At 39.5% G+C, this 9,744-nt stretch overlaps 1 protein-coding gene across 1 annotated transcript; it reads left to right on the forward strand.

Moving 5' to 3' along the window:
* PVALB (parvalbumin) lies at window positions 1–8,138 on the forward strand. Its single transcript, XM_072848740.1, has 4 exons — window positions 1–76; window positions 2,007–2,139; window positions 2,515–2,624; window positions 8,048–8,138. Exons 1-4 carry the CDS (start codon window positions 16–18, stop codon window positions 8,074–8,076), a joined length of 333 nt encoding a protein of 110 aa, XP_072704841.1. The 5' UTR covers window positions 1–15; the 3' UTR covers window positions 8,077–8,138.
* Window positions 8,139–9,744: the final 1,606 nt, after the last annotated feature.

The following is a 9,744-nucleotide window of genomic DNA, read 5'->3' on the forward strand; positions in this document are numbered from 1 at the left end:
TCAAACAGTTGCAGGATGGCTATGACTGACGTGCTCAGCGCTGAGGATATCAAGAAGGCTGTGGGAGCCTTTTCAGGTGAGTGCTTCCTCCCCCCCCCCCTTCTCCCTCCTTTCGTCTCCTCAGCTTAGGATAGCAGTGCATTTATTTAAGCTCGGGAAAGAGCAGAGGAACCAGCTAGACAAAATATCAAATGAGGATGTGTTTTCAGAAGTGCAGTGAAAGCATGACAGGTTTATCAAGTGCAGGGCTGCATCCTCAGCAAAGTTGCCCTGCACGTTACAGAGGTGAAATTTATTTTGAAGGAAGGCAAGCAGTACTTGTGGACAGACTTTGCTTCTACCAAGGGGATACTTTAAAAGGGAACAAAACCCTCGGTGAACCAGGGTGGATTATATCTTGACGTGGGATAGGGAAGTCAGCCGTGGATGCCGGCAGGTTCCCACTCACCCCCAAAATTCAGCTTCAGGTATTGCAGAACTGCTGTTTCTCGTTTCAAGGAGATAAGAAACCACTCTTTTCTTACTTCCTATGCAGAACCCCCGGGTGGGCTTTGCTTTTCGGGATGGAGCAGAAGGCAACAGCAGAGCAAGTGGGTGCACTGCTCGACTGCAGAAGCTTTCTGCAGGACGAATGGCTGCAGCGGTCCATACTTCCCTCTCAGACTCCTCCGGGTTTCAGATATTCCCTACCCCCCTAATTCATCGCGACCCCTAGACTGATAGCAAACCGTCTTGGTGCTTACAGAGACTCAGGTAGTTAAGGTTGCTCTCAAAGAAATGCCAGAAATGGTGCTCCGGGATGCACACGCTGTATCCCCCCCCCATCCCCCCCAACTACCTGGCTGGTGGCACCACCCAGGAGAGCAGCCTCTTTCTGTCCTGCTCTGTGCGATGACCTTCCCAAACAGACAGAAGCGCAAAACCCGCTGAGCCCGAATAAACTCAGCAGCCGGGGAGTCGAAGGACCAACAAACTGCTTTGCTCGATCCAGCAGCTGTTTTTCTCATTAGCTTCCATTGTTCTGGGGCCATCCCCAAGTCCCGGAGCAGATGCAGTTAGCAGCAACTAATGTCAGATCTCAGTCAAGCAGAGCCTCCTTAATTTTATGTAATAGGAAAAGCTGCGGCGGGAATAAGGACGCATGGGGAAGGAAAAAAAATAAGTCCACAGCAGGTTTTGGAGGTCACTGTTTTGGATTCCTAATCCACACCTTTCTAATCCACACCACAGTCGTTAGCAAGGCGACGTGGGTGGGACAAAAGCGGGTGCGGTTAAAGGACAGGAGAGGGGGAGCAGGTAAACTCATTTATCTCGGCTCCGATTTCAAGGGCTCTGGGTGTTTTTTTTCCTCCCCGGCGATCGTGCCTCACAAGGTCTTGCAGGCAGCATACAGCACAGCACTCCCTTGCAGGGTCTGAGCTTAGGAACCACGATTGCACAGACCTTCAGCGGTCGAACCGCAACACTGATTTCTAGTAAGTCTTCAGGAAAAACGGAACGGAACTGAAATAGCCATGTGCTCCGAAACACTTCTTGTCAACGCTAGGCTCCGTGGTTGAGGAAGAGCGGGTTTTTTTTTCCAGGGGTGGATATGTCAAAAAGTGACAGCCATCTAATAGTCAGAGTCCACTCTCAGATTACTGTTTTAACGTAAAACTTAGCACAAAAAGCGTTTAAGGCAATGAAATGAGACCGAGCAGGTTAGACTTCAGCTCCCAGCTCTGTCACAGACTTTCTGTGTGACCTTGGGCAAGTCTCCATCCGTCTGTAGCTCAGCTCTTCATCTGCAAAACGGAGACACTGCTCCTCTCCCCCCTTGCTTTTTGCAATTAGTGTCTGTGCAGCATGGACGATTTCAGTGCATACGTGTAGCTCCTACCACAGCTGGGCTCGACTGTGCCTCCCAGGGTAGGACATGCAGCAGGATGGAAGAAAACCACGGGTATGTGTTAGTATTCGTTTCAATGATTTTTCTAAGCAGTTCTCTGGCTTTTCATCTCCTGTAGCGGCTGAATCTTTTAACTACAAGAAGTTTTTCGAGATGGTAGGATTGAAAAAGAAGAGCCCAGAAGATGTGAAGAAGGTTTTCCATATTCTTGATAAAGATCGAAGTGGCTTCATTGAAGAGGAAGAATTAAAGTAAGTAAAGATATGTCCTTTCTCAAATTACCTTGCCTTAAGAGTCTAATTTTCTTTTTTACAAGATTCTAGATAATGTCACGCAATTCAATCTCTTGACTAGTATTTGTGCGCAATAATCAGTTGTTTGCTGGTTTTATGATCTAAAGCGTGTTGGAGGTAGCTAGCTGTAGCTTTTATTGCAGGACCCTGAAACACATGATGATCAATACCTTACAGATAGTTCTTCAGTGAAATGCAGTTTCAGAGCAAAGCGCTCTTCCTGAATGTTAAAGAAGGTCAATAACAGAAGATATAACCCTGGATTCCAACTCATATATCAAAAGTGAAACTGTTCTGAAAAAAGCTTTCCTTTTTTCCATGCCTCCTCTTTAGGTTTGTACTGAAGGGCTTTACCCCAGATGGAAGAGACCTATCAGACAAAGAAACCAAGGCTCTTCTGGCAGCTGGAGATAAGGACGGTGATGGTAAAATTGGCGCTGATGGTATGTGATTAGAGGAGTAAACTTTGACAGTAACAATCGAATATTACTCTTACACACAAGAACTGAGGAAATCTAGGAATCACGGGGGGCTGTGACCTTCTGAAGGGCACCATTTGGACTTAATGAAATGCCAAGCCCTGCTACATTTGCCGTACCTTGCTTGCAGGCTTTAGGGGAAACAGGAGCCGAGTTCTGACACTAGAGGGGGCAAGAGTTTACAGAGACCGAGATGTAGTTAAGGCGCACTACAGCACAGGGCTAAGTACCGATCCAACTTCCACTTCAAGTCCTTTAATTTTTCTGTTGATTTCAGTGGAGCGCGGATAAGGACACTGACAGTGCAAAGACCCGGGCTGGACTATAAAACTTAGAAAAAAGAAAGAAAAAAAGCTGAGTGCCAGCATTTCTGCTTGATGATTGGTAAATAGAAAAGTAATGCATGACTTAGCAAAGCAATACTCTTAAAATTCAAAGTACAGTTAGTCTGCTACGGAATTTCTGGACAATAACTGTCTATCCAGCTTTTGCTAGTGTTTATGTGGGTCTTCACAGCTAAGAAAGCTTGTCACTCCCTTTTCTTGTAGTTCTCATATTCCGCAAAAGAACAACTTTTCCTCTCACAGTGTTGCTTAAAAAATTACTGCTGTTTTCTGTTCCCTCTTGCGATTAATCAAATTAGCCCACATACAAAATTTCTCCTTTTTCCTCTTTCTTCTGTATCCCTGAGACACACTGGAACAGACATGAAGAGATGCATTTCTGAATTAAGTCTTTCCTCATTGGAAGAGATAGTAGCAGAGGTTTGTGGTCACAGTACTAAATCACCTAGACAGCAGGCAATTGCTAAGTTTTCACCCTATTGACAAGCCATATGATAGGGTGAAATTTAAAAAATATCTAAAAAAGCTCATATCTCCCTGTGTTACCTGATCTCTGGGATTTGTAAAAAATGTTGTCTCCAACTAAAAAGCAATTTAAAAAGGAATAAAAAGCAAAATAAGGTTAACTCACATAGTTTCCCAGTTTAGAAGCTGAAAAAATGACATACAATATCACCCACTCACATATTAGTCAGGTGACATACTAGCTAAACTGCCTGTCCATAGCACACTGGTATATCAGTGACTATGATCCTGTTTCTAGACTAAAGCCTCTTAATTTCTCAGATCATTATTATATTACGGTTGCAGAGGAGCAATTGTGAAGCATCTAGGGGAAGTTCCTGCTAAACTTTAGCAGCGCTACTGAACCCAAGCAGTGTGTCATTATTTGAAATTTCATATGCTTTATTATATGGGTCCTCCTTATTCCCATTAAAATTAGTGGCAGTGGTACTAAAATCAGTGGGCAAGATTTTCAGCAGAAAACTTGATTCAGGTAAGTAAGCTTACAGCTGATCCACCAACCTCACATCAGATACATCTGCACGTATTCCTGGAAGGCTGCAAAACAAAAGCAGTATCAATTGGAATAAAAAACTATATTGCAGAATTATTTTGGCTTATACACGAGGATAAAGCATTAACTTTTTTATTTAAGATTGACCATAACTTTTTTTTAAGTTGAAACAATGCCTGAAAGCCAGTACATTGTAACAAAGCAATATGAAACAGCTCTTCTCCTTATCTCTTTCTTCTGCAACTTTTACCCTTCCTTAACTTTGAACTGGAATCACTCTGAATTTATACACGATAATGGGAAGAGAATGAAGGGCTTTTTTCTTTTGCTTCTTCTGCCCATATCCCTACTATACAAATTGTCGGTTTCTTTTCCATTTCTTAAATTTGTCTCCAACAGCAAATTGTTACACTGGAAAGGCTTGAAATACATGCAAAGTTAACAGCTGTGACTGTGACCAAAGGATGAGGATGACATACCTTCCAGCTTTTCCTTTGGTTCATAAATCCAATTCCAGATTGTAACTGCCTATGTAAATAAAATGTAAAGTCACGAATGTACTTCACATTCATATTCAGTATTGCAATGCTGTATTTCTGTTGCAAACCATTGGTTTGTTTCCCTGTAATTGAATTGTCAGGCCTCACTTATACCCCTCGTTTCAAACAGCAGCTTCGTACGTCGCTAAATGATCACAAACATGCAGCCCTTCACAGGGGTTAACATTAATTCACTAGACGGCCCTTGAACCCTGTCCCTCAGGAGCCCATAGCAGTTCTAAGAACTGATCTTCATGGATTTTTAACACCACAGAGCCATCTTTCTCAGACATATCATCACAAACATTAATCCCAACCTAATCAGCCTTCTTCCCGTTAGAGGCCTCACATTACAAATTTTCTCTGAGGCCTCCTGCTTTAAACCTTTTATCATTCCTGCAAAATTGCTCAGATCAGAAATAGTTCCACCAGCTTACCTCTGGACCGATAAAGGTTTGTAATTTGTGGCTGATCTGCCAGTTTCAAACAGTTGAAAACCTGCAGCCTGTCATGCAAGGCATGATCACCTTCTATGTGATGTCAAGCCCCCTCCATCTTCCACTGAGGTGAACAGAAGATGATGAATTGGAAAAAAATTGCAGGCCAAGGCCAGGTTACCTAATAAAACTACAAACATTAGCTTCCAGATAGGATTAGCTTCCAGATTGGGTTGGGAAGCGATGCTGAAGCAGCTCTGTCAGCTTCAGAAGGACATTTATAAGAGGAGAAAAGAAAATGAAGATTTCTGTTCATAATGTTTTTTAAATCTATTTTGTGTATTAGCACTGGACTTGCACATCATGACTTTCAGTTTCTTTATTCTAATAGACTTGAGAAAGTACATAGAGAATTTAAAGATGATGCACTATAGACAGAACAAATCCAAATTTTTATCCCAGTAAGTCAAAATGTTTTCCTTGATACAGCTCAACTTCTGCAGATATTTTAAAATATTTCAATTATTTTCTTTAAACATTGTAAAAATGAGACATCAAGCATTCAAAAATACAACTGATTAAGTCATGGCCTTGCCACAGGTAAAAGCCAAGACAAAAAAGAAGAATCTTTTGGAAGTCCTTCTTTTCTTATCCCTCTTTGTGCTCTTTTATCTTCTAAAATAAATTAGTGTAAGTCATTACTTATGAATTTTCCTAAACAGATCTGTTATTGTACAGATAATGTAAAAAACACAATCTGGTAAGATAAATCATTAGCCTACAACATGTCCTCTGTAATTATATGTCATTTCAGTAAAATACTACAGGGTATACATTAGGCTGGTAGAAACTACTAAACTATACTGAACACAGTGAAACAATCCTCTCCTTTTAAGTCAGAGCTTTGACACAAGATAGCTAGTAAGTTCTTTTACATGACAAAATAGTCTAAATCCTTGTAATTTAAAACCATTATTTGTGCAAAGAAAGATGTAATTTTGTTTGGAAGGAGAATTACAACTAGAAAAGAGGATGTAGTCAATCACAATGATTCTCTCACTAACAGGCCAGCCAGAGGCAATAAACATTTACAAGAATGACCAACAGGCAGGGGCCAATATACAGTGCCTTATCTCAGAAGTTTTGCATATATGAATACACTTCATAACAATGCCTCCACAAGCCACCTGTGGTTGGGCTCACCTTCGTAGGAAAATAAATAGTGAAGTAGTTTGCAAGATTATTCAACTGGAACATCTTTGAAATATTTAAAGTACATTGAAAATCCTGGAAAAAGTATAAAGCACATAGCAGTTATTCATGAAGGAGTATTTTATGTTTTGCTGGCTATCAGAAAGTACCTGTGAAATAAATTGCCATTAAGTGATAATATCACCATCATAATGTATTATAGAAAATATTTGGCTGCAAGTCTGAATAACCTTTTCCAAATATATTCTGTAGATACAAATTATTATAAAAAGGATTTAATTTAGCTGTAGCAAGTATGACAACTTGTTCTAATAGAATATGCATAGTTAGTTTTCCCTTTTGGAAAGGTTTCATCCACTGCAGTTCATGTTTCTCTCTGCAGGATTTATTCACACAGTGATTTAATAATCATACCCCTTTTCAGTTTTTGCCCAGAATAGTCTGGGTTTCTATCAGAAGTACTTTATGTTATCTCTTAAATTCAGTTTGCAACACTTTCGATCTATGTACCCACCATGTACAGGATTTATACATGTTTTGTGTTAAGTAATCTGCATCACTAATCCTAATTTGGATTTACATCTTTCAAAATTATGGATAAATTTGGATTTAATTTAAACCCTCTGACACTTTTATTTCTCAGTCTGGTTTGTCAGCATTTGGCAACCTGTTTTTTGGACATGTCATCAAAAGTGCTGTTTGTACACACCAGTCAGTAAAGATCTCACTTGTTAAGAGTTTAGCATTTTCCAACTGAACATTAGAATGTTCTTTAAAATGCCTAATTTTCATCTTCTGTCTTTTTTAGTTGCAAGACATTACTCTTCGTTATGTCAAACTTCAATAATTTTCTCTTGAGCCTTTACAGATGACTGCCTCCCCTATTTGTCATTTTCCTCTCAGCTGATTATGTTAAACCCATAAGCCACTCTCTCTGTATACCCTCTAATCCCTTTATCATCTTTGTTGCCCTTCTTGGGATTCCCTCCAGTCTGTCATTTTTAACGGTCTGAGGCACACACAACTGTGCAGGGGATTCTCAAGTGTAACTGTTCCAAGGTTAGATGGAGTTAGGAATTATAACCTCCTTGGGTAATACAGTATTCAGAGTGCAGTATGCCAGGCAGCTATTCACCAGGATATAAATGTGCCTCTTTCATGCTTTATCACCCTGCTGAAACGCATTATATATACCAAAGCATAAAATAATGCCAAACTGCAGATAGATACATTTATGTAAATATTATGGAGGTAACACCAATAAAAGCCGTAGGGTAAAATGCTGGCCCTGAGATCACAGGAATTTTTCTCGTTATCACCAGTGTGGTCAAGATTGCTATGTAGATTGGTATCAGCCTTCTGTTTTTGTAATCTGTCATATTCAGTCAATTTGCCATTACAAAATTGAGTTTAAATGTAATATATTTATAACATAGGGACACGAATACTCTGAAAGACTCATTAATGAGTCTCTCTGCCAAACTCTGATATAAAGGAAATTTATCTCACTGCAAAATTAAATTTCTAGTTCTTGCCTTCATCCCATTGAGGTTTACAAAGGAATAACAGGGAACTAATCAAGTTCTTCAGATGAATAGCAGTGGACAGTCTTGACAGTCTGGCATGTATAGCATTTCTCTCTTACCCTCAAAAATCCTTTCATTTCACTGTAAGATTTCCCAAGTCATACTTTCTCTTTAATTAACTTGTATTTCTTTGTTCTTCTGTTATTGTGATGTTTCTGCTACACCAGTGACTCTGTAATCATTGTAATATGCTTCCTCCTTCTTTACATTTTCTTTTTTTAATATTTTAAAAAAATTTTTCCCTTCTCCAGAATTTGCAACTATGGTGGCTGAATCATAAAGGCTTTGACCAATGCAAACCCTTCACCCATCCTTCACTGCCCAATTCCAACCACCTCCTGCTGACTGCTTTGGCTCCTGTTCTATTTATTTATGTTATTTTATACTCCAGCTCTGTTCTCTGCAATCCTGCAACTCTGTAATTGTGCTGAAAGACACTGTTAAAATAATAAAGGTCACATCAATCTGGGCTTTATTCTCTCTCACTATAATTTGTTTCTTATTTCACGTAGGCTTGACACACACTGAGAGAAAATTTTACTCTTTTTTGCTGACATCCCTGCTGCTTTATCCCTAGCTAGGGTAAAGTGGGAAGAAATTTAAAAAATTATTTGGGATAAAATATGCATATAATGAGTCATTCAGTCCAAGTTCTGAATTGTGGCAAAACTGACTGCATTATTTTTAAGCCATCCCTGCTAAATGGATGCATACTCATAGCCTGGAAAATCTCTAGTGATGGCAATTATCCAACTTCATTTGGCAGTTTGTTCTTTCGACTTAATCAGTGTTATAGCTAAAAAGTATTTCCTAATATTTAACCTACATCTCCCCTGCTGCATTTTGGTGATCAGTAAATTGATCCTTGTCTGTATCATTTGTTAAATTTGCCTGGTGCAGGGGAATTTTTGGATAAAAGGTTTGACAGGCGTATCAGTTAGTGCCAATCATGCATGGGGATAACTTCGTAAGCTTAAAAAGCGGTCACTTCTGAAACACAGGATATGTTTACTAGCAATGTTACACAACTATCTAGGACAGGAAGAACGGAATACTCACAAGAAACAACAGTATGAATTTCAGGCAAGGGAACACTAAGATTCAGGTGTGATGCTACTGTTGACGCTTACACTGCTAAAATAGTATATAAAAAAATCCCATCATCAAAAAACATTTCTTCTAAAACTTTACCAGAGAACTGAGTATCTTTCTTTGAGTTACATATAGGAAACCGAGACTCAAGCTAAGGAAATGACTAGCCAACAGTAAGCCTATGACAGAGCCAAGAGCTAAACACTTGTTTCCCAAATCCTGTTCAGTAACTTTGGCACTAAGCTCATGCTTTTTATCTTTTTTTTTTTTTTATGCAAAGATCAAAGGGGGGTGGGGGGTGTGGAATCACTTTTAGGCAACATATTCCCCACATCTTAACAGAACATTGATTACTACTGCAATAAAAAGGAAGGATATTTGCCATTTCTGGATTCCAAACTATTCCCTGCAGCAATAATACCTTATTCAATTCAGATTTATTATCACTAATTTAGTATAAACAAAAGGTAAGGCTGAAACCCTGTTACCATCACATTGTACAGAATACCATTCTCTGCCACAGCGATTACCCAATGCTACTCAGGAAGCCAATAAACGCTCCCCGAAAGCCATTCTAGATTTTCACTCTGTAGTAACTTGCAAGGAAGACTTTTTGCTGAAGCTGCTATGCGTTCAATAGAAATCCTTTGGTTTTGCACAATGTATATATGGATCTGAAGGATGTACTGATTTTTAAGTATTCTAAATAAAGCAAATGAAAACGGATTGCAATGAAGCAAGACGGTTTATTTACTTCTTTTTCTTGGCAGCTGCTGACCTCAAGTGGCAATAAAGCGTAATTACAAGAGTATACAGGGCTACAGAAAAAACATTAGGAACCCAGCTATTGAAGTAC

Source organism: Ciconia boyciana, chromosome 1 (assembly GCF_034638445.1).
Source record: "Ciconia boyciana chromosome 1, ASM3463844v1, whole genome shotgun sequence".
Classification (NCBI taxonomy): Eukaryota; Metazoa; Chordata; class Aves; order Ciconiiformes; family Ciconiidae; genus Ciconia; species Ciconia boyciana.